The sequence below is a fragment of the Paroedura picta genome, chromosome 1 (assembly GCF_049243985.1).
Source record: "Paroedura picta isolate Pp20150507F chromosome 1, Ppicta_v3.0, whole genome shotgun sequence".
NCBI classification, from domain to species: Eukaryota; Metazoa; Chordata; class Lepidosauria; order Squamata; family Gekkonidae; genus Paroedura; species Paroedura picta.
Genome location: NC_135369.1, coordinates 200752921 through 200777617, shown reverse-complemented (window position 1 = coordinate 200777617; position 24697 = coordinate 200752921). Strand labels below are relative to the sequence as shown.

The 24697-nt window shown below is 46.5% G+C and overlaps 1 protein-coding gene across 2 annotated transcripts in view; it reads left to right on the top strand.

Moving 5' to 3' along the window:
• Positions 1-24697, top strand: part of KIF16B (kinesin family member 16B) — a 185175-nt gene that overhangs the window by 15112 nt on the left and 145366 nt on the right. For both annotated transcript variants that reach the window (XM_077316503.1, XM_077316492.1), the window contains exons 4-12: positions 5-121; positions 1271-1368; positions 2736-2845; positions 7525-7667; positions 14252-14420; positions 14539-14670; positions 17780-17955; positions 22156-22221; positions 23672-23731. In XM_077316503.1, coding sequence (XP_077172618.1) covers positions 5-121; positions 1271-1368; positions 2736-2845; positions 7525-7667; positions 14252-14420; positions 14539-14670; positions 17780-17955; positions 22156-22221; positions 23672-23731 — 1071 coding nt within the window. The remainder of the gene's footprint in view (positions 1-4; positions 122-1270; positions 1369-2735; positions 2846-7524; positions 7668-14251; positions 14421-14538; positions 14671-17779; positions 17956-22155; positions 22222-23671; positions 23732-24697) is intronic.

Here is a 24697-nt window from a genome sequence, read left to right as displayed (position 1 = left end):
ACAGGTTTTCAATGATCTTGGCACTGACGTCCTAAAATCTGCTTTTGAAGGTTATAATGCTTGTATTTTTGCATATGGACAGACTGGATCTGGGAAGTCTTACACGATGATGGGAAATGCCGTATGTCAATTTTCAGATTCCAATTATACTACTGCATCCAACCACCCATCTTTCTGCCTGTCTGTCACCTGTCCGTCTGCTTCCCTTGTCATCCATCCATCCGCCTCCCTCCCTCCATCCATCCATCCATCCACCCGCCTCCCTCCCTCCATCCCTCCATCCGCCTCCCTCCCTCCCTCCATCCATCCATCCATCCATCTGCCTCCCTCCCTCCCTCCCTCCCTCCATCCATCCATCCGCCTCCCTCCCTCCCTCCCTCCATCCATCCATCTGCCTCCCTCCCTCCATTCATCCATCCATCCATCCATCCATCTGCCTGCCTCCCTCCATCCATCCATCCGCCTCCCTCCCTCTCTCCATCCATCCATCCATCCATCCATCCGCCTCCCTCCCTCCCTCCCTCCCTCCATCCATCCCCTCCCTCCCTCCCTCCCTCCCTCCCTCCCTCCCTCCCTCCCTCCCTCCCTCCATCCACCTCCATCCATCCATTCATCCATCCATCCCCCTCCCTCCCTCCCTCCCTCCCTCCATCCATCCATCCACCTCCCTCCCTCCATCCATCCATCCGCCTCCCTCCCTCCATCCATCAATTCATCCATCCATCCATCCCCCTCCCTCCCTCCCTCCCTCCATCCATCCATCCATCCATCCGCCTCCCTCCCTCCCTCCCTCCCTCCATCCCTCCATCCATCCATCCAACTCTGCCTGCCTGCCTGCCTGTTTGGCATGATCTGAATTGTCAAAAGGAACATTTTAATTCCATACAGAATGAAATAGTTTCAAATTTCTATTTTTGCAAGGCATTATTTTGCTTAGCTTAGATAAAGGTATGGATTTTCAGAATTAAAGGTAGGCTCCATGACTATCCTTTGGTTGCTAACGTATATGTATGTGGTGGCTTCCTCAAATTACATACAGAGTAAAATGTAACTAATGTCACCACTCAGGGATAAAGCTTTACTTCTGTATTGGAAATGTGAAACAGTCCTACCTAAGTTATCGTTTGCTAATTTTATGAATACAATTTTTTCTGGCCACTCAATAGCCACAAATATCTTACCTTTTAAATGTTACCTGTGTCAGTGATCCCCTCACTTTGATGTTCTGTGCTGTATGACCCAATATGTACCATTGTTTATCTCTTTATAGGGGGACGTTGGTTTAATACCTCGTATTTGTGAAGGGCTGTTTAACCGAATCAATGAGAAAACGAGATGGAACGAAGCCTCTTTCCGCACAGAGGTCAGGTACGTTTAGTGATCAGCAGCCAAGGCCTGCCTGGTTTTTGCCGTCTTGGTGTTGATCAGATGGGTCGTCCAGTGGTTCACAAGACTGAGTCGTCTCTTCCTCCAACACATTGGCAGAGTGCAAAAGAGGTGTGAAGTACCAGCTGCCTAAAGAATAAATAGCTTTGTTGAGAAGAGAAACAACTTTGTAAAGAAGAAAGGAAAGAGATAGTCCTAACAGTTTTACTGACTAACTGTTGTGGAGGCAGTCAGGAAGGAAGTGTATTCAGAGGAGCAGGAAGTCTCCAACTCAGCCAATCAGGACACTGGAAGAGATTATTTGAAAAATACCTGGAAGTTACTGATCTAAATATGCTAACTATACATTTCTCCTGATGCCCCTGTAGGATATTGCCTGTATGCTGTTGAGTCATGCACACTTCAGATCTTGCATATTCCAACTCTGCACAGGTAGAGGCACAGGAATCAAGTTTACAGGGACCACTGCCTCATCAATCATAGAGGCTTGTTTGGTGATACACAAGAGGCAGCTGGTTCAGCAGCAGCCCCACAGTTATGGAACAGCCACCCCAGGGAGGCTTTTCACCTTCAGGAGCCAGCTAAAGATGGTTTTATTTAGGACCACATTTGGTTGAGTTTGCTAGCAGCCGTGGCTTATGTTTTTGATTTTTATGTTTTAATGTATTTGGTTTTATGTATGCCTACATATGCCTTGAGCTCCGTAAGGTAGAATGTTGGTGAATAAATGGTTTAAGTCAGTATTCCAGAACCATTTTGGATCCAGAGTGAGTTTCTTGATTTCTCGTGTTGTAGCAGCCCAAAGAAGCTGCACACAAACTCTGTGCAGGGAAAAGAGAGCATGAACACATGGGCTTAGATCCATCCTTGGATCAGCGCCCAGCCAAATTCCCAATAAGCAGACTCTTTGGATGAAGAAATCACTTTAGGAAAGAATGTAACAAAAAAGGTGCATGGGGTTCTTTGCTGAAACTGAAGTTAATGCAAACTCACCTATATGGCCACCTTAAGGCCCACCCGCTATAACTTTTTTGGCACGCAAATCTCAGTGGGTTTTGAACAGGGGTAGTCAAACTGCGGCCCTCCAGATGTCCATGGACTACAATTCCCAGGAGCCCCTGCCAGCGAATGCTGGCAGGGGCTCCTGGGAATTGTAGTCCATGGACATCTGGAGGGCCGCAGTTTGACTACCCCTAGTTTTGAACCTCATGTACTGGGCATTCATTTTTTATTCCTTCCCTAACTTGGACTTGTAAAAGTGTATTGTTTGAATCATAAGAGAGATCCATTTGAAAATATTCTTTAAAAAAAATTGGATGACCTTCTGATGTGAAGCTTCTTTGTTGTAGTTATTTGGAAATTTACAATGAACGTGTCAGAGACCTATTAAGGCGCAAATCTTCCAAAACAAATAACTTACGGATTCGTGAGCATCCGAAAGAAGGCCCTTACGTTGAAGGTAAGACCAAAGTAAGCAAATGTTTCCTTCTCCCTCTGAGAGGAAGGAGGCATCTGTGCTCGGTTATTCTTGCCTAATGCTAGGGAGGCAGTAGGCAAACTTTCCCCCCCTTCAGTTTCCTGTTTCTGGTGGGAATAGCTCCAGTTTTCCCTCCTGCTTTGAGGGAGAGCAGTTGGCTAGAGAGCTCTGCAGCTCTTAGCTTGTGTTTTTTACTTACATTTTCTCTTTACTTTAATTTTCTCTTATTCACTTAGCTACTATTTCTTCCTTTCTGTCAGTCCTCTAGGAGCTGATAGCTGGCTAATTTTTTGGAATTCTTAAAGATTTCTCTCCAACCCTCAGAGATGCCGTTCTTTGCCACATTTTGTCTGCCACATTTTGTCTGCCATTTAAAGCGGACATTTGCTGCTTCTTTTGTATGGCCCCAAACACACCCAATGACTACTTCCTCTCTGGTGGACAATGCCTCTAGGAAGGCTGTACCAACTGTGGCAAAGGCCCAAAACTGGGAAGTCCAAGCAATGTGAAAAAAAAAGCTGTGGGAAGAGCCAGCTGCAGCAGTGGTGAGTGTCCCTGCAATTCAGCCAAACCCTTCCAGTGGCCAGACTGTTGGCTCTGTGGCAGTGAGTCAGAGGGATGCTCAAGATTGCTCCAGCTCCCTGGGCCCCAATAGTGACACCTTCTCCTTATCCAGACCTGGCTTGGTTAGGAGTGCAGACTTCTAATCTGGCGAGCCAGGTTCAATTCTGTGCTCCTCCACATATAGCCAGCTGAGTGATCTTGGGCTTCCCACAGCACTGATAAAGCTGTTCTGACTGATCAGTAATATCAGGGCTCTCTCAGCCTCACCTCCCTCACAGGGTGTCTGTTGTGGGAAGAGGAAAGGGAAGGCGAATCTCTCAGTTGGGTGTACTCTCTATCCACAAGGACAAGGTTTTTACATACCAACCCAACTTTTCCCCCAAAGATTAGTTCATCATTTCATGCTTCCCATTTTATGCAACTCCAGACCTCCCAAGAGAGGGAGTGGAATAAATTGGATGTATGACGGGCCCTCAGGACTTGCCATAATAGAACCCAGGACATCTGGAGATCAAAGCACCTGTTCATCAATCCATGTCCCATGAACGCTGTTTCCAAAATGTCCACAGCAGCAATCAGTGGGGTTTGAGAGCTTGCATAATAGAAGGCTATAAGTCTCAGAAACTCCCAGTCCCAGTAGGAATCACAGCCCATTCCCTGGGAAGTGCAGCCACTAACACCACCTTTTGCAACTGAGCATCAGTCGAGGAGGTCTGCAGGACCACCACTTGGTCCTCTGTGCCTGCCTTTGTGTGTCACTGCAGGCTGAATGCCTACGGATGCAATCCACCTCCCTTGGTACTAAGGTGCTACAACATGTTGGGATCCAAAGATTATGGACCCGCTTAGGATTTAAGTGCTTTTCTTTCAAGTCTCAGCACAGATGCCCTCCTCTCAAAGGCAGAAAAAAACATTGGTTACCTACCGAGAAGGATCCTTCTCTTCTGAGTAAGGAGGGCATCTGGTCCATTCCCATTTTGTTCTGGAGCCTATTGGACATGTTGTAGTAATTCCTTGTTTAAGACTTGTTACCTCTTTAAAATCACTTGTACACAGAGCTAATACAAGGCTAACCTTCAGTTCTTTCTCTTGTTTCCTTGTTACTCATCTCTGTTCATGTATACGGTTCTGTAAATAGTTATTGTTAGTTGAGTACTTCCTTTATTAGGCTTTTGGAAGACTCAGACTGGAGCCAGAGCAATTCCCACCAGGAAACTGAAGGGGAAAAAATGTGCCTCCTGCCTTCCTAGCAACAGGTGAGAATAACCCAGCACAGATGCCCTTCTTACTCAGGGCAGAAGGACCGTTCTCAGTAGGTAACCAATGGTCGATTTATTGTCTATCCAGGTGTATGTTTAATTGAAAGAATTTGTCTTGGTTGTAAATGGGAGGTAGTTGTAAATGAAGTTATAAAAGCCTTTGATCCCTGTTTGGGTCTGCTAATTTGTGTGTAGTTTGTACCCAGTTGCGATGAAAATTTAAAGATTTCTTCTAGCAAGTGTTCTACTAATTGATTTGAGATTAATGCTGAGTCTGACTTATAAATCAAAGGCTCCTGTGATGGAAGAGTGCTTATTAGAGTTTAATTGTCTTAATCCATCCTTTTCTGATGTGTGCTGTAGTCTCCTGAGAGTACAACATATTTAGAAGATTGTGAACTTTGTATGCCCAAAGTAACTTTTTGAACATTTAATATACTTAGATGTCTACTGAAATAAATATGGTTGGTCTTAAGGTCTCCTTATGGCTTTCATGGTATAGTACAATAGTAAAATCGAGAAGTTTTTCAAGTATATTCAGAGAGACAACGTTGTGCAGTGGTTGGAACAGGGGACCTCAATGTGGTATCTGTGGGCACCATGTTGCTCGCTAACATGGGTGTAAACTTTGGGGGGGGGGGGCTGAGGGGCTCGACAAAGTCATAAGAGGGACTCGGTTACAATGGCAGCTGAGGCAAAGGATTTACTCTGCCGCTGTATAAATAGCCAAAAGCAGCAAAACTCCCACTCTGCAGGAAATAAAACCCTCCATGTATGCCATAGCTTCGCACCAGAGGAAACCAGGGAAAGGCATCTATTTTGGGCTGTGTGGCATAGCTGGTTGGTTTGACTGTGGAAAGACAAGAAACTTCTCACCATCTAGAAGGAATACATCAAGAGTGACTGTGACAAAATGTGCATGTTGCAATAAAAAATGTGTGAATTTGTTCATATCTTGTGGATCTCAATTGTCTGAAGTTTATTCTATATGGCTGGCTCACCAGGCAGATGCCTGGAGGCTGTAGCAGAATGGGTTGAGGATAGTCACATGAAACTCAACTCCTCAGAGACAGAGGTCCTTTGGATAGGTGAGAAAGGGTCAGACCAGGAAGCGTGCCTCCCAAACCTGAATGGTGTACAACTTAAAATTGCACAATTGGTCAGGAATTTCGGCATGATCTTTGATGCTTCCTTAGCCCTGGAAGCTCAAGTCACAAAAGTAGCTCAACTGGCATTTTCCCATCTCTGTCAAGCCAAGCTACTAGCACCCTATTTGTCCCCAGAACATCTTGCTAGAGGGATCCGTGCAACAGTCATCTCTAGGCTGGAATACTGTAATTTGTTCTACACAGGCCTTCCTTTATCCCTGCAATGGAAATTACAGCTGGTCCAAAATGCAGCTGCTGCTCGCATCTTTACCCGAACATCATGGAGAATCCACATTATCCCAACCTTTCTGCAGCTGCACTGGCTACCAGTTGGGGGTACTGGTACTTGCCTTCAGGGCCATATGCAGTCTGGGTCCTGTGTACGTCAAGGACAACGGGCGTCTTGTCTGTTACCATTTCCGTTTTAGGGAACGTGCTAGTAGATGTGTTCCACATTAATAATTTGTGTTGTTAATTAAAAGTTAAAGTTATTTTTCAGCTATTTGAAGAGTATTTGTCAAAGTGAAATGTTTCACAAGCTGAACCTAGAAGGCAGAAATTAACTATGCACTGCAATGCAGTCATTTCCCATAAACGGAGTCATGTGATTTTAATAATGACAATAATCATCACTTGCTTTGAATGTCTATGTTTTAAGGTTGACTTTTAAAGCAGTGTGCTAAGAAAGCAAGGTAGTCTCTCAAATCCTAGATGGCAGAAGGGTGGGTTTTATGGGCACTGTTCCGCATTGCCTCAAAACATGCTTGTACTGCCTTACAGGAGATGAGTTTAAAGTGAGATGAGAGCCAGTAGTACTCTGTACGTTATACCTCCTTAAATCATCCTCCATGGCCCCACCTCCGTAGGCTTCTCCCTGTGATGTCACTGGCTCTGCCCTATGATGCCAGCAGACCTCTGGCTCGGCTTGCGCCTCCCCCCCCCCTGAAATAGAAACTTCTAAACCCCTGCCCGCTGACACTTTACCTGGGGACTGCCAAGTGTTTTTAGGAGTGGGTGTGGCCAGGTGGGACTTCTATCCAACTGGGCTTCTGATGAGACATTAGAGAACTGAGTGGCTGTAGAGATTTAGCAGCACCTGGTTTTGTTCCGCCTCCCCTGTTTGCCAGTGTTGTAAAAAGAAATGATTCCTCTGATTTCCTGTATTTGGGCTTCCCCTGTGGATCTGTATCTGCAGGCCTATCAGCTTCTTGGGGTGGCCATTCTGTGGTTGTCTCTGCCTCCCTAAGAAGCCATTTTGCGGTTTGCACCCGGTGGCAACGTTCCAAAGGCTTTAAGCAGCCGGGGAGCCTCTAGATCAGGGGTAGTCAAACATCGGCCCTCCAGATGTCCATGGACTACAATTCCCAGGAGCCCCTGCCAGCGAATGCTGGCAGGGGCTCCTGGGAATTGTAGTCCATGGACATCTGGAGGGCCGATGTTTGACTACCCCTGCTCTAGGGGAAGAGAGATCCACTTGGCCATAAAAGCTTTCTGAGTGACACTGAGCCAGTTAAAAGCACTCTGCCTAACCTTCCTCACAGGGTTGTTGTAAAGATAAAATGGAGGAGAGTTTTGGGTAAGTTGCTTTGGGTACCCACTAGGGAGGAAGGCAGAGAATAAATAAAGGCAATAGATAGTGAACTCTATTGGGCTGTGAAGTAATCCTCCTCTATTTTCTTTCCTCCATCAGATTTGTCTAAACACTTAGTGCAAAATTACTGTGACGTAGAAGAACTCATAGAAGCAGGAAACATCAATCGGACAACGGCTGCCACGGGAATGAATGACGTCAGCAGTCGATCCCACGCCATTTTCACCATGAACTTCACTCAGGTGAGAGCCACAAAATTTCTGAAAGGTTAGGGCAGTTCTGGACAAATGACAGAGGAAGGGGCTGCAAGGGGCTGCAACCCCTTCCAAGGAGGAAAGGCTGCAGAATCTAGAACACTTCAGTTTAGAAAAGGGATTGGGGAGGGTGAATGGTAGAGGTTTATCAAATTATTCATGGGCTGGAGGGAGTGGACAAAGAGAACCTTTTCTCCCTCTTCCAAATGTCTAGAACTCAAGGGCATCCAAGGAAACTGCCCTATTGTTAGGGCCCTCCAGAGGAACTGGTTGGCCACTGTGTGAGTCAGAAGGCTGGAAGAGACTGTTCTGATCCAGCTGGGCTCTTCTGATGTTTGTGACAAAATGGCTTGTTTCTGATATGCAAGCCTTGGTCAGCCTTGCTGATTCCAAGCAGTTGCCAATTCCTGGATAAGCTTTTTTCTCCCTCCCTCTTCCTCTCTTCACCCCCCAAAAAACCTTTCTCAACCTTTTTACCATTAAGCAACCGCTGAAAAATTTTTCAGCTTTTGAGAATCCCCAGAGGGCTCAGAGCTTGACCAGAGCAGCAATTCGGGGAGAGGGAAAGTTGGTTTGAAAGCAGAGAAGAGGTCATTCAGAAGGCAGAGAGCCATCTTTTTAAGGTCCAAATCCAAGAGAAGGTAGTGGTGGTGGTCAGAATGTCAGACTAGGGTCTGGATTCAAATCTTACTCTGCTACAAATCTCCAGGTGTGGTAGAATCATAGGGCCATTCCGCACTCGTTCAAAATTGCACAATGGTTGCAAATTGAAATCGCTACAGTTTTGCTGTTATGCGCAGCGTCGTTGACAATCTGCAACACTCCTGAAACCGATCCGCAAAAAGCGCTTCGTTGTAGCGCTTTCAGGGAAATCCCAAAAAGTGGATTCACCATCTGGAAAGCGCTACACTCTTGCAACCAATCTGCAACACTAGTGGGAAAGTTCTGTGCGTTACCATTGCGGTTTCTGCAAAGTCCCTCCCCCTAGCTCTCTCCTCTGATCTTCCGGTGAAGCGATTGCCATTTTTTTTCTCCCCAGAGCTGTTTTAAGTCACCAAGCACGAAGCAACACACAGCCCCATTTGCTGGTTTATTTTCCCTTTATTTTTCACTGTATTTTTGGCCGAAAATCGTGCCCGTGCGGGGGGGGGGGTATTTTTTTTTCACTCGGGGGGAGCGTGGCAACGATGAAACGGCAGCTCAAACACCACCTGCTAGCTAGATGGGTCTCTCTGTTGCAACGAATCAACGCAGATTCGTTGCAACATGTGTGTGTTTTTTTTTTAAACCTTCCTTAAAGGGAAAGGGGCTTTTTGGGAGCATGATAACGGCCGCCCATTGGCTGCTTAATGGCCAAGGGCGGGACAAAGCTCGGCAAATATCGCTTCCTGGCTAGCGATTTTTGCCGAGACCGGAAACCTGTGGGAAACAATAAAAATGCAACTGGATTCCACTACAAAGGCAGGTATGCATAATGACGAATTCCACTATTTAAAATGGCATTTTTTTGTTCCGCAACCAATTTGCTACATAGATCCTGGTGCGGAATGGCCCATAGAGTTGGAAGAGACCTCCTGGGTCATCTTGTCCAACCCCCTGCACTATGCAGGACATGCACATCCCAATTACTCATCCACTGTAATCTGCCACCCCCTTAAGCTTTCATAGAATCAGCCTTTTCGTCAGATGGCTATCCAGCCTGTTTAAAAATTTCCAAAGATGTAGAATGCGCCATCTCCCGAGAAAACCCATTCCACTGAGAAACGACTCTGACTGTCAGGAACCTCTTCCAGATGTTTAGACAGAATGGTTCTCGTCCGTCTCTCCGGGGCAAGAGAGAACAATTCTGCTCCATCCTCCATATGGCACCCTTTTAAGTACTTGAAGATAGTTATCAGATCCCCTCTCAATCGTCTCCTCTCCAGGCTAAACAGACCAAGCTCACCCAACCTTTCCTCTTACAAACCCCTCACCATCTTTGTTGCCCTCCTCTGGACACCTGTTTGTCTACATTCCCCTTCAACTGTGGTGCCCAAAACTGAACACAGTACTCCAAGTGAGACCGAACCAGAGTAGAGTAAAGCGGTACCATCACCTCCCGTGATCTGGACACGATACTCCATTTGATTCAGCCCAAAATCCCATTTGCCTTTTTAGCCACCAAGTCACACTGCTGACTCATGTTCAAAGTATGGTTTACTAAGACTCCTAGCTTCTTTTCACACATGCTACTGTTAAGACCAGTCTCCCCCATTCTATATTGGTGTATTTGGTTTTTCCTACCTAAATGCAGAACTTTACATTTGTCCCTATTGAATTTCATTTTATTCAGTTTAGCCCAGTTTTTGAGCCTATCAAGGTCATCCTGTATTCTGATTCTTTCTTCTGTTGTGTTTACTATCCCTCCCAGTTTAGTCTGCAAATTTAATAATTATACCCTCTAATCCTTCATCCAAATAATTTATACTCTACAAAGTAGTTTTGCAGCGTAGAGGTTTTGTTGTTTATTGACCTGTGCAACGCCAGGTCAATAAACAACAAAACCTCTACGCTGCAAAACTACTTTGTAGAGCAAAGAGCGGACCTGGCGTGCTTGACAGAAACCTGGACCAGGGAAGGGGAGACAGTTGCCCTCAAAGACCTAGCCCCTGCTGGGTTCTCTGTCCTCCACCAGTCCCGGACAGCGGGGCGGGGAGGAGGGGTGGCAATCCTAACCCGAGAGGCTTTCTCCTTTAGAGCCCTCCCTGCGCCGTCAATACCAGGCATTGAATGTGTTGGCCTCGGATGGGGATCAACCGAGAGCGTGGCCATCTGGTTAGTATACCGCGCGCCCACTGCACCACCAGATGCCCTGCCTGCCCTGCTAGAGGCGGTGGCGGCCTGGACGCTACAGTTCTCCAGTCTACTAGTCCTGGGGGACTTTAACGTCCATGCTGAGCTACTGTCCTCTAGAACTGGACAGGACCTAGTGTCAACCATGGCAACACTGGGGCTCTCGCAATTTGTTGTTGGCCCCACCCATCAAGCAGGCCACACCCTGGACCTTATTTTCGGCGTAGGTTTGGATGTGGATCTGGTCACAACAACAGCCGTGCCATGGTCAGACCACTATGCTCTAAAGGCTCGGCTAAGGCTTCCACCACCTCCTCAGTTGGGCGCCGAGCAAATTTTAGCTCGCCCGCGGAGACTTATGGATCCAATAGGATTCCTGAACGCTCTGCGGGAGCCAATGCCTCCCGGCACTTCTCTCAATGGCCTGGTCAGTGACTGGCATGACAGACTGCTGACTGCCATTGATGAGATAGCTCCCCGACGCCCTCTCCGGCTCCGTCTCAAGCGAGCTCCCTGGTACACCGAGGAGCTTCGCGACAAGAAACGGGAACTGAGACGGCTAGAGCGAGTTTGGAGGAAGACTCGTGACGAAGCCTCGAGAACATCTTATAGAATGCAGATGAAAGCCTATGAGATGGCGGTGAAGTCAGTAAAACGCAATTTTTACTCGGCTACCATCGCATCTGCAGACTCACGCCCAGCTCAATTGTTTAAGGTAGTTCGATCTCTCACTGCCCTGATTGAAGGGCAACAAAACAGTAGCCAATTGGACATCAGCTGTGAGGCATTTGCGAGTCATTTTGCGGACAAAATCTCGACACTCCGCCACGACCTCCCCCCAACCTTAGATACAAAAAGTGAACTAGAGGCCCCTTGGCCGTCTTTGGAGAAAACTATGAGTAACTTCAGACGACTCACGCTGACCGAAGTGGACAGGATTCTAGCGACAACAAGACCAACTACATGCCCACTAGATCCTTGCCCATCCTGGCTCTTGAAAACAGCTGGCATAAAGATAATGGGCCCCCTCCGGGAGATAATCAACCTATCTCTAACAACAGGAGAATTCCCGGAGGGTTTGAAAGAGGCTGTGGTACGTCCACTGTTGAAAAAAACATCTCTAAACCCACAAGAGCCTAACAACTACAGGCCCGTGTCTCACTTAGCGTTTCTGGGCAAGATGATAGAAAGGGCAGTCGCAAACCAACTGACAGAATACCTGGAAGAAGCTTCGGTCCTAGACCCATCTCAGTCTGGCTTCCGGCCTGGCCATGGGGTAGAGACAGCGCTAATCGCCCTGACGGACGACCTCCGTCGCCAGTTGGATCGAGGCGGGTCGGCACTGCTGATATTATTAGACCTCTCAGCAGCGTTCGACACAGTCGATCACGAGCTTCTAGCTCGCCGCCTCATCGATGCTGGAATACAAGGGACAGCCCTTCAATGGCTGATCTCCTTCCTCCAGGGTCGTGGACAGAGGGTTGCAATAGGAGAGAAAACATCAGGCCGCCGGCAACTTACTTGTGGAGTCCCACAAGGAGCGGTCCTCTCTCCTATCCTATTCAACATCTTCATGCGCCCTCTCGCACAGCTGGTACGGACGTTCGGGCTGGGTTGCCATCAATATGCAGATGACACCCAGCTCTTCCTCCTGATGGATGGCCGCCCTGACTCTCCCCCAGAAGCATTAGCCAGCTGCCTGGAAGCAGTGACGAGATGGCTCAAGCAGAGTCGTCTGAAGCTCAATCCTTTAAAGACGGAGGTCCTGTGGCTAGGTAGGAAGGGCCCTTGCGAGGAAGCGCGCCTGCCTACCCTGGATGGCGTGCAGCTCTCCACGGCTCATGCCGCCAGGAACCTAGGCGTGATTCTGGACGCCTCCCTCACAATGGAGGCCCAGATCACAAAGGTAGCGCGGCTGGCATTCTACCATCTCCGCCAAGCCAAACTACTAGCGCCCTACCTGGCCCCGGAACACCTAGCCACAGTGATCCATGCGACGGTCACCTCTAGACTAGACTTTTGTAACTCGCTCTACGCAGGCCTGCCCTTAGCCCTGACCCGGAAACTACAACTAGTTCAAAATGCAGCAGCCAGGATCCTCACGGCAACACCGTGGAGGTCCCATATCCGGCCTATTCTTCATCAGCTGCAATGGCTACCAGTTGAATTCCGGATCAGACTAAAGGTTCTGGTAATTACCTTCAAGGCCATACGCGGTCAGGGCCCAGTGTACCTGAGGGACCGCCTCCCCGCCTATGCCCCCAAAAGAGCTCTACGCTCTACTGCCTCAAATCAGCTAAGGATCCCTGGCCCTAAAGAAGTCCGTCTGGTCTCGACCAGGGCCAGAGCATTCTCTGTTCTGGCCCCTACCTGGTGGAACGAGCTCCCAGAAGAGATCAGGGCCCTGACGGAGCTTAAACAGTTCCGCAGGGCCTGCAAGAAGGAGCTCCTCCATCAGGCATTTGGCCGAGACCAGACGTAATCAACAGCGACCAAGGGCCCCTGCTCCCCCCCCACCCCCCCTCAGAATTCAATCAATAAACCACCCCTCTCAGAATCCCATCAACAAGCCCTGGACCTGTTTGTATCACAACTGTTTACTGTTATACTGTGTTGTGTTTGGTTGCAATTGTTGGTTATTGATGTATATGTTTTACAGACTGTTTTATGTAAGGTTCCTTGTTATAATGTAAACCGCCCTGAGCCTCCGGGGAGGGCGGTATAGAAGTATGATAAATAAATAAATAAATAAATAAATAAATAAATAAATAAATATGTTGAACAACACAGGCCCCAGGACAGATCCTTGGGGCACTCCACTTGACACTCTTCTCCAAGACGATGCTGAATCATTTACAAGTACCCTTTGGCTATGATCAGTCAACCAGTTATCTGACAGAATTAGGATACATACAACATTTACCAGCTTGTCAACAAGAATATCATGTGGAACCTTATCAAAAGCTTTACTGAAATCCAGAAAAACTATGTCCACAGCATCCCCCTGATCCAGCAAGACAGTAATTTTCTCGAAAATAGAGATCAGGTTGATCTGACGTGACTTGTTCTTGCGAAACCCATGCTGATTCTTAGAAATCACAGCTCTCTGATCCAGCTACTCAAGGACCAGCTGTTCGATAATTTGCACCAAATTTTTGCCAGGAAGCGATTGCAAGCCACTTTGAGGCTCCTTTAGGTAGAGAAAAGTGGCATATAAGTCTTCTTCTTCTAATAATAATTTATCTAAATAGTTCGTGTATAATTTAATACGATGCAACTCTATTAACTACATAGAAAAGCCCCCTTGAATAATTAAATTTTGCACATTTTGCAGAAGGCCAGAAGTGCAGAAGCCTTGATGACCTCCTAATAGCCGTCTCACCTCATTATTTTATGGTTCCGGGCTATAGAGTGATAGTTTATCCATGATCAAAACGCCCGGTTCAAATCCTTTGAACCACATTTTTCAGACTCATACCGAATCCTAGTTAAGAAATGCTTTTATTTGAGTGTCTGTAATTCCAGTTGCACTATCATAGGTGCGATTTGGAAAAAGTAAACGGATAAATAACTTGCATGAGTGACGGTTCTAATCTCAAATTGCAGAAGTAGTACAGTACCCTGGTTCCTTTTTTTGTGAACAAGTGCTCTGGTGTCTTCCCATAACACCTTGGGATTCGTAGCAGGAGCAAAGTAATAATTCGTATCTCAACACCTCGTGGATGCTGCTTCTCCTCCAGGCCAAGTTCGATGCCGAAATGCCATGTGAGACTGTGAGCAAAATACATTTGGTCGACCTTGCTGGAAGCGAAAGAGCCGATGCCACCGGGGCTACTGGCGTCCGATTAAAAGAAGGAGGAAATATTAACAAGTCTCTAGTGACCCTGGGAAATGTAATTTCTGCCTTAGGTATGTCTCCCTGCTTTTTGTTTTGTCCTTTTGTTTATTGCATGCTGAAGAAAACTTTGCAGTTCTACTTGTCATCTGCCTCTCCAACGTTCCCCTTATTGTCTTTCTTCCTTCGTAGCTGATTTATCTCAGGATGCTGCAAACTCCTTTGCAAAGAAGAAGCAAGTCTTTGTGCCTTACAGGGATTCTGTTTTGACGTGGCTTCTGAAAGACAGCCTGGGAGGAAACTCGAAAACATTGATGATTGCCAGTGGGTTGTATATTTTTTAATCCGTATTCCCAGTGCGTTACCTTTCTTCATAAAAAAGGTTTTCTACAAATCTAATGGCTTGACATTGCAAATGATGCATTAAGCAGTGATACTGTCTGCTTTTAGATTTTAGTATCTTCACAAACATGCGGCAGTCAGAGTAAGATTCTGTGCCAACTGCGGGAGCAGAGAAAAAAAATCAGAGTTGTTCCATGCTATTACTTGAAGGTAGAACAAAGTTTGAGCCCAGTGGCACCTGTAAGACCCACAGAGCTTTCATGTGCAGGCACATTTCTTTAGATACAGCCTTGGCCAACCATTAGTTGCCAGGAAGCGCTAATGGGAGTCAAGATGCGTAAGCAATTGAACAATAAGTATGAAATATGCGTGCAGAATCAGAGTCGCAGAAAGAGACCACAAAAGGCCACTCTTCCTGGGGACGTAAAACATACGTAGTCCTGACAGGTGCTCATCCAGCGTTCTCCTAAAAACTTCCAACAAAGGAGACTCCACCACTCTCCAAGGCAGCATTTTCTACGTACAAAAAGCCCTCCCCATCAGAAAATGTTTTCCCTTATGTAAGTGGGATTTGAACCCATGGCTCCTAGTCCGTGTCTCTAAAGCAGGGGTAGTCAAACGGCGGCCCCCCAGATGCGGCATTTGCTGGCAGGGACTCATGGGAATTGTAGTCCATTAACATCTGGAAGACCACAGGTTGACTTACCCCTGTTGTAGCTAATAGCAGCAAATTAGTAGAAGGAGATTTGGTTCTTATATGCCACTTTTCTCTACCTGAAGGAGTCTCAAAGTGGCTTACTGTTGCCTTCCCTTTCCTCTCCCCACAACAGACACCCTGTGAGGGAGGTGAGGCTGAGAGAGCCCTGATATTACTGAAGAAGAAGAAGAGTTGGTTCTTCTATGCTGCTTTTCTCTACCCAAAGGAGTCTCAAAGCGGCAACAGACACCCTGTGAGGTGGGTGAGGCTGAGAGAGCCCTGAAATTACTGAAAAAGAAGAAGAGTTGGTTCTTATATGCTACCTTTCTCTACCGGAAGGAGTCTCAGAGTGGCTTACAATCCCCTTTCCTTTCCTCTCCCCGCAACAGGCACCCTGTGAGATAGGTGAGGCTGAGAGAGCCCTGACATTACTGCTCAGTCAGAAAAGCTTTCTGATGGCTGTGATGAGCCCAAGGTCACGTGGAGGAGTGAGGAATCTAACTCAGCTCCCCAGATTGGAAGTTGGCAATCCTAACCACTACACCAAGCTGGCTCAGAGATTATAAAAGAGTTAACAGTGGTGCAAAAATGGAGCAACTTAGTGAGTTCTGTGTCACTCAGTTCTTAAATCCTGTATATTTCCATGCACCACTTACATCATGGTCTTCAGGGTGCCCCCTGCTGTTTGCTTCCCCATTCAGGGTGGCCCACCTCAAACTGACCAGAATCTGAGTATTTGTCCCCTGCTCCCTGGGGTTCTGGAAGACATTAGGAGGGTCACCTTGTTGGAGATCTTCAGGAGGCTCTACCAGTTTTGTTTGCTTGCTTGCAACAGCAGGTGTCTTTTCAGGGGAGACAGATCACTTGAGAGGTTTATTAGAATCTCTGATGTTTAATTATTAACTGTAAGCTGCCTTGAGCCACAAGAAATGGCAGGGTACAAATACTTTGGTAAATAACAAGAAAATCCTTCTTTGTGCTGTATTTGATGATGAGTTTGTCTGGCCCTTGTAGCAACAATGTGTGTCATGTAGGCCAGGAGGCGGGGCAAACTGGATGAGCGAGGAGACTGGTTGGTCCGTCCCGCTTCTGATGCGGCATGCCATGGGTAGCCTTGCCCACTGATACTGCTCCTTTCTCTCTCTTCCTTCGGTGCCGGGTTTTGCCACCGTACTGCCCTCTCCCTCAGATGGTCACCCATCTGAGTAGCACACATTAGGAGAGGATGGCGAAGGTGTGCTTTGAAGCTTGCTTGTTGCTTGACCATAAAGTTTGTTAAATGTAATGATACAAAAATTGCCCCTTTTTGACTAGTGGTAACAAGATAAGAAACTACATCTGTGCAGAAACAAGAACTTGCTTTGTTCTGAGTATTAGATTCATTCATTCATTCATTTATTCATTCATATACTGCCACTGTCAGCGTGTTGGCTTGTGGCGGTTTACATCCAATAAAAAACATAAAAACATCATAAAACCACATAAAACCATCAAAATTACATAAATTACAGCAGGGTAGCCATGTTGGGAGGCAGTGGAAGATCTGGATTTGAGACCAAGAGCCCCTCAGAAACCGAACATATTTTGGGGCATAAGGTTTCAAGAGTCTCCCTCCCCTCTTGTTGGTCACAAGAGCCAGCTTGGTTTAGTGGTTAGGAGTGCAGACTTCTAATCTGGCAAGCTGGGTTCAATTCTGCATTCCTCCACTTGCAGCCAGCTGGGTGACGTTGGGCTCACCACAGCACTGATAGAACTATTCTGACTGAGCAGTGATATCAGGGGTCTCTCAGCCTCACCTCCCTCACAGGGTGTCTGTTGTGGGGAGAGGAAAGGGAAGGTGACTGTAAGCCACTTTGAGACTCCTTTGGGTAGAGAAAAGCGGCATATAAGAACCAACTCCTCCTCCTCCTCCTCCTCCTCCTCCTACTACAACTACTACTGCTACTACTGCTACTACTGCTACTACCACCACGATCTCAGGGCTCTCTCAGCCTAACCCACTTCATGGTGTCTGTTGTGGGGAGAGGAAAGGGAAGGCAAATGTAAGTTGCTTTGAGACTCCTTTGGGTAGAGAAAAGCGGCATACAAGAACCAGCTCTTCCTCTTCTACAATAGTATGAACCAACTCTTCTGGTTTCAAATCTAGGTTTTTTTAGTTGAATTATTTTGTTAAAAACTGCTGTACCTTTCTTTTGTGATTGTGTCCAAGTCAGAAATTGCCTGGTTTGAAATAGGCTGTTAAATCATGCATAGAAAATGAGTAACACAGTCCACGTCACAGCAGGAAAATAGGCCACTCACTTTCTGTCCCCCCCCCCACCCCTGCCAATATAGGGTTTGTATGATTTTGAAATGATGCTTTGGTGAGCCTGTGTCCGAATTCTCTTCCTTCAGCTATTTCACCCGCCGACGTGAATTACGGGGAAACCCTAAGCACCCTTCGCTATGCAAACCGGGCCAAAAACATCATTAACAAGCCTACCATCAATGAAGATCCAAATGTCAAGCTGATTCGAGAACTTCGAGCTGAAATAGCCCGGCTGAAAGCTCTGCTTGCCCAGGGAAATCAGGTGAGTTTGCACCTGAGAGAAGCCCCCGGAGTTTCTTTGAGAAGCGCCTTCTGCCTCTCCTTCACAGAATGCTCTTGATTTTATGCTGGCGTTCACATAGACTGATGCAGCTCTGGCATTTTCCTGACGTAATTTGCTCTTCAGTTCCCTGCTGGGATTTCCTCTGTGCTTTCCTGTTTTTCCCTCTGGAGTCCCCAGTGGTCTTTTTGCCATTGTTGTATTGACAGGCCAGGTCAGGGCTCCCCAATGTGTGGTGTCCATGGGCACGGTGGCAATCATGACACCTTTCCTGCTGCCTGACAGATGTTTTCAGAAATCGGGGGGGGGGGAGGCTTTCTAAGTCAGCTGTGGCAGCCGTTCTGTCTCTGGCTTCCCGTCCTAGGGCAGTCATTATGTTACTGTCTGAACTTTAAAATTGCCCACATATTGTGGACACTGACAACAGAGTCAGTGTCCTAACACTACTACACTATACCTCACTACCTGTTTTTTAAAGGGAAAATGCCTGCCAGTGATGGTGTGTGGGGTGCAGGATGGGGAGGGAATCCACACATTCCCTTCCACACTCTTTGAACTTCCACACGCAGCCCCCTGCTCAATGCAGGATCAGCCTAATTTATACAAGATAAGTACCTGTCCAGTTGCTGCTTGAAGACCACCCGTGAGGGGAAGCTCACCTCCTCCTTAGGCAGCCTATTCCACTGCTGAACTACTCTGACTGTGAAATCCCCCCCCCTCATATTTACCCAGTAACGTTATACACATAATTAACAGTCGTTACTGCAGGTCCTGTCCTCTGCTGGCAACAGTCAAGTCAAGTCAGATTTTATTGCATGTAGCCATAGGCCATTACAATACAAAAGGAAAATATAAAAGGATTTAAAGGTATCCCCTGTGCAAGCACCGGGTCATGTCTGACCCTTGGGGTGACGCCTTCTAGCGTTTTCATGGCAGACTCAATACGGGGTGGTTTGCCAGTGCCTTCCCCAGTCATTACCGTTGACCCCCCAGCAAGCTGGGTACTCATTTTACCGACCCCGGAAGGATGGAAGGCTAAGTCAACCTTGAGCCGGCTGCTGGGATTGAACTCCCAGCCTCATGGGCAGAGCTTTCACACTGCATGTCTGCTGCCTTACCACTCTGCACCACAAGAGGCTCTTAAAAGGATTTAAAACATTTCAAATCAGTAATAAAAAAGGTGCTGGCAACAGGAACCGCTCCATTCCCTCCTCCAAGTGACAACCTTTCAAATACTTAAAACATGACACCTTACAAACATGACGCCCCTCACCTTCCCAAATCCCTCAGCCAATTTTGGCCATGTCCCTTTTGAAGTGAGGCCTCCAGAACTGCACACAGGACTCCAGGTAGGGACTGACTAATGCAGAATACAGCCTGGCTGTGACATCTTGTGATTTTGATGTGATGCTTCTATTGATACAGCCCAAGACTGCATCCACCTTTTTTACTGTTCTCATTTGCCCACTTGAACACTTTATCTCCGGAATGTTCACTACTCCTCCCAGTTTGGTGTCACCCACATATTTAATGAGGATTCCCTCAGTCTACCCCCTTGTCCAGATCAATGAAAAAAAAATGTCTCCACTCATAAAATACTATGGACAGCCACTCCTTGGGCACAGTTTTCTGGCCAGTTCCCTATCCAGGCTGGACCAGTCCTAAAAAGCATTGCATACAGAATATAAAAATGTAGCATAAAGTGTTATATAAATCAATAAAACAATCAGTGGAATATATTACCTAGGTATGGGGAGTAACCATTGTTTCCGAAGCCTAATTGCCTGGCAACCAAGCTTCGCCATTTGAAAGGTAGTCTTTGGGATCTTCTAACATTCTATCTTTCCTGGGTGTTAGTCAAACTGCGGCCCTCCAGATGTCCATGGACTACAATTCCCATGAGCCCCTGCCAGCGAATGCTGGCAGGGACTCCTGGGAATTGTAGTCCATGGACATCTGGAGGGCCAAAGTTTGACCATTCCTGTTCTAGGCGGATAGCATCTATGAAGGATTCACGTATTTGGTCGTACAGGTGACATTCAAAAATTACCTAATCCACAGACTCAGCATATGCATAAGCGTTCCAGGGCATCCTCCTATGTTTACCCTCTAGAACAGCAGAGGGTAAGGCATCATGCCTTATAAGGGTGAATGTTCTTTGATAGTCTGGATTTTCTAAATTCCTTAAATAGGGCATTAGAACAACTCTATTTAGGCTGACCCTACTAGTTAGATGCCTTCTAGCTCCATCCAGGGCATGTTGCCTTTCTGTATCTAGGATTCTTTGTTTGGCAGACCTTGGTTTGTTGATAATCCACCGCAGATAGAAATGGCTCAGACAAACCATAGAAACCCAGTTTATTTCTCACCAACCTTATTTCTCACCAACCTTGCCCAAGTGGGCACATATTTATCTTTCAGAACTAAACTCTTAGATGAGGTAGTCAGCTTCAGCCAGTAAGTTATGACTGCAATCCAAAGCCTCGCCTCCATGGTGACCATGCATGTCTCCAGCCAGGTGATGAAAATCCAGTCTACAGCCCTCCAGTTTACCCATTAGAACATCAAGAGCCTTAGTGACATCCAGGTAAACAACATCCACTGAGTTTTTGCGATCTAATAAGCCCACCACTCTGTCAAAGAAGGTAATCAGGTTGGTCTGGCAGGGCATGTTGGAGACATATCCGTGAGGACTTCCCCAGATCACCAAGATGTTTGCAGATTGCCCCGTTTAAAATCCGCTCCATTATCTTCCCTACAATTGAGGTCATACTCACTGACGTGTCGTTTCCCAGGGCATCTCTCCTCCCTTTTTTAAAGATTGGGATAAGATTCCTTCTCCTCCAGTCTTCTGGCACATCTCCAGTCCTCCAAGAGGTCCTAAAGATGGTGGACAAGTGTTCCATAAACTCTCCGGAAAGTTCTTTGAGCACTCTCAGGTGCACACCATCTGGCCCAGGGGATTTGAACTCGCGCAGTGCAGCTAACTGCCTCTCAACAACCTCTCTGTCCATGTCAACCTACTGTCAGGATCAGTACCTGTTCCCTGCCATGACTTGTCCATGAACAGGGGCCTCTCCATCGTGTCTGTATCCTGTATGCTTTGTATTCAGTTGGGGCTCTCTATGTAACTCAAGCCCCTTGATTTTGCTGTCTGCCTAAAACCGAAACCTCTTTGCTGTTCCCATGTTATCATGATTTGTAGTGCCCGCTTTGAACTGTTTGTCTCTTGAACCTTGCAAGCTAGCTCTGCTTTTTGTAACAATAATAGTGTATCTTGTTAATAGGCGCCAGGCAGTCCAAGGATGCGCCAAATGTAACACTCCCTGGCTAGTTACCTAAATTGGTACCTGGAAAGGAGGGAACCCTCCCTCTGGGAACATTCAAGTTTTGGGCGGAAGAACTGCTTTGAAAAGGGCTTGCATTTTCATTGTAGGTTAGATTTGACTTTTCAAGTTATAGTGACTGAAGTAAACTTCCATTAAAGCTTTCTTATTACAGAAGTTTTGTTGTGAGTTCTTTTATCACTTGACACCTACCACCCAGACACTATACCTTGCCTAGTGTCATCCTTAGATATGTCCATATTCAGAGGCAAAATAGCAATTGAGCCTTTCTGCAGTGTCTCTGTCCTTTATCCTAACCTCTCCATCTTTACCCAACAGTGGGCCTATTGCCTCGTTTATCTTTCTCTCCAGTGTGGACCCCAGATTGCTCACATCATTCTTCTCTCTTGCATTTCATCTCCACAAGTCACCTAGGAGGTCAGTTAGACTGTCCCGAGGTCACCCGTCCCATCAAGCTTCCGTGGCAGAGTGCAGATTTCAGCCCAGTTCTCCCAGATTCCAGTCTGACACTCAAACCCTGCTGGCTCACCTGGTGTCTCACCAGGCTATCCATGAAAGGTGGTCAAACTAAGGTTCTCCAGATGTCCAGGGACTACAATTGCCATGAGCCCCTGTTGGCTCGTGGTAATTGTAATCCATGAACATCTGGAGAGGCACAGTTTGGCCACACCTGCTGTAGATCATTCAAAGGAAGCACATAAATGATGATCCTTCACAGGTAGACTTGTCTGGAGAGCTGCCCATTCCATATGCAGGGAAGAGATTTCAGCAGGGCAGAATAATCTCGTTCACCGAAACCAGTGAATTAATGATCTTTGCTTTGCTTTCCACTCAGATCGCGCTTCTGGATTCTCCAACTGCTTTAAGTATGGAAGAGAAACTTCAGCAGAATGAAGCAAGAGTAAGTGAACAGTTTGCCGGAAAGTGTTCTGAATGAGGTTCTGGGCCTCTGTGTAGGGCTGCCCTTGAAGATTGCAAGGAAGCTCTTGGTGGTCCCAAATAGAATGGCAAAGGTCTTTACTGGGATGTTCATCTGGGATCCTATGAAGCTGGTGTGATGTCATCTACTGGGCCCAATACAAGGTGCTGGTTTAGGCCCTTGAAGCCCTGCACACCTTGGACCTTGGATTGTCCAACGTGGGAGTTGGAATCTGTACAGGGGACCTTACTTAGGGAACCAGGCTTGTCTGAGATTTGGCTAGGTGACCCCGGGCAGGGCCTTCTCTGCTGCTACCCCCATCACCATGGGCCATCTGGCTGGGCTTAAAGACCTGCCTGTTCTAGATAGCCTTCGATTGAGATGAAGGGCTTTTAGGAATATGTTGTAGGAGCATTGTAGGGAAATTAACTTCACCATTGGATAGTCTAGAACAGTGTTTATTATTTTTAATGCTGTTTACGTTGGGTGTTTTTGTCTTAAAGTAGCAACTTCCTTGTGGATAGGGTTGTCAACCTCCAGATAGGGTTGTCAACCTCCAGGTAGCACCTGGAGATCTCCCTTTATTGCAGTTGATCTCCATATGAGCAAGATCTTTTTCCCTGGAAAAAAATTGGTACTGTGGAGGGTGAACTCTTATGGTATTAAGACCAGCTGAGGTCTCCCCCTCCACAAGCCCTTCCCTCCCCTGGCTCCATCTCCCAAATCTCAAGAAATTTTCTCTCCCAATTTTTCTCCCCCAAAACCTGGGGACCCATTTTGTTGGCTGAACAGCGATTAATCTCGACTCTAGAGAGAAACCAACCTCCGGCAGTTTCTGTGTAAACATAATAAAAATCAAACTATAATTTTGTGTTCCAGGTTAAATCAATAAGCTAAGAAGTGTTGTGAATTATTGTTCACATTAGAAACTGCAAAATAGGGGCTAATTAGAATGTATTATTCATAATCAGATGGTAATAATCATCTTTTTCCCTGCTGGGAAATCTGCACAAGAAGTATTTGAGCATTAGTTTTCCATTGCCTTTTGTTAACCTCATTAGCATGTTGTGTGATATGATTCAAGGTAATTGTTGCAGGTTTAATTCCTAGAAATCTGAAATGGGTTTTACAATGGTCAGTCCCTAATCTAATGCAGCAATTAATTAGTTTTGAAAATGAAACCTTTTATTTTTGCACACAGCTTTAAAAAAGCAGCTTTTTTTGTCAACATAACTTTATTCTCTCAAACAAATTTCTTAAGAGGGGAGGAAAAAACCACCCCTGCATGGAGTGTCACAACTGCTGGAGTCACTAGCCTGACCTTCCTCACAGATTGTTGTGAGAACATAATTCAAGACAGAGGTTCAGTACCTAAAAACTCTAGACTTTTGTTTTGATTAATGCTCTGGGTTTTCCCTCTCCTCCCCCCTAGGTGCAAGAGCTTACCAAAGAATGGACCAATAAGTGGAATGAAACCCAAAATATTCTAAAAGTAAGACTTGTTTTGCATGTTTTATTTTTTAATGTCTGAATGTTTAATGTGGATTCCTGAGCCTTAAACTTCAGTTTGTGTAGAATGGAGTTGGATGTAGAATGAGTAGCAACATCATTTTGTTCAATATGGCTTGAATTTTTAAAAGTAAGCTAAAGGTAAAGGTATCCCCTGTGCCAGCACCGAGTCATGTCTGACCCTTGGGGTGACGCCCTCTAGCGTTTTCATGGCAGACTCAATACGGGGTGGTTTGCCAGTGCCTTCCCCAGTCATTACCGTTTACCCCCCAGCAAGCTGGGTACTCATTTTACCCACCTCGGAAGGATGGAAGGCTGAGTTGACCTTGAGCTGGCTGCTGGGATCAAACTCCCAGCCTCATGGTCAGAGCTTCAGACAGCATATTGGCTTCCTTACCACCCTGCGCCACAAGAGGCTCTTTTTTAAAAGTACAGTTTGTTAAATTTGCTTTAAATTATTTTTATTGGAGATCTTAAGTTAGAATTTGAGGGATGGATGCTTTATTGTGGAGAACACCGTGGCAACTAGCAAGTTTTCTGGGGAAGGAACCATCAGATCTTTGCAAATGTTTAACGCACTTTTCTTCATAAACAAGACCTTTAGTGCTAATTTATTGAATCTGAATTTGTTTATAAGAGGTTCATCTAGTCCAGCATCAAGTCTCACATAGTGGCCAGCCAGTACTTTTGGAGATACAATAGCAGGGTGTATAGCAGGGGTAGTCAAACTGTGGCCCTCCAGATGTCCGTGGACTACAATTCCCATGAGCCCCTGCCAGCGAATGCTGGCAGGGGCTCATGGGAATTGTAGTCCACAGACATCTGGAGGGCCTCAGTTTGACTGCCCCTGGTGTAGAGGCTGAGGTCTTTCCCCAGTGTTGCCTCCTAGCAATGGGATTCAGAGCGTTAGTCTCTCTGATCTATTGAGGTTCCCTTTAGTTCACAGCAC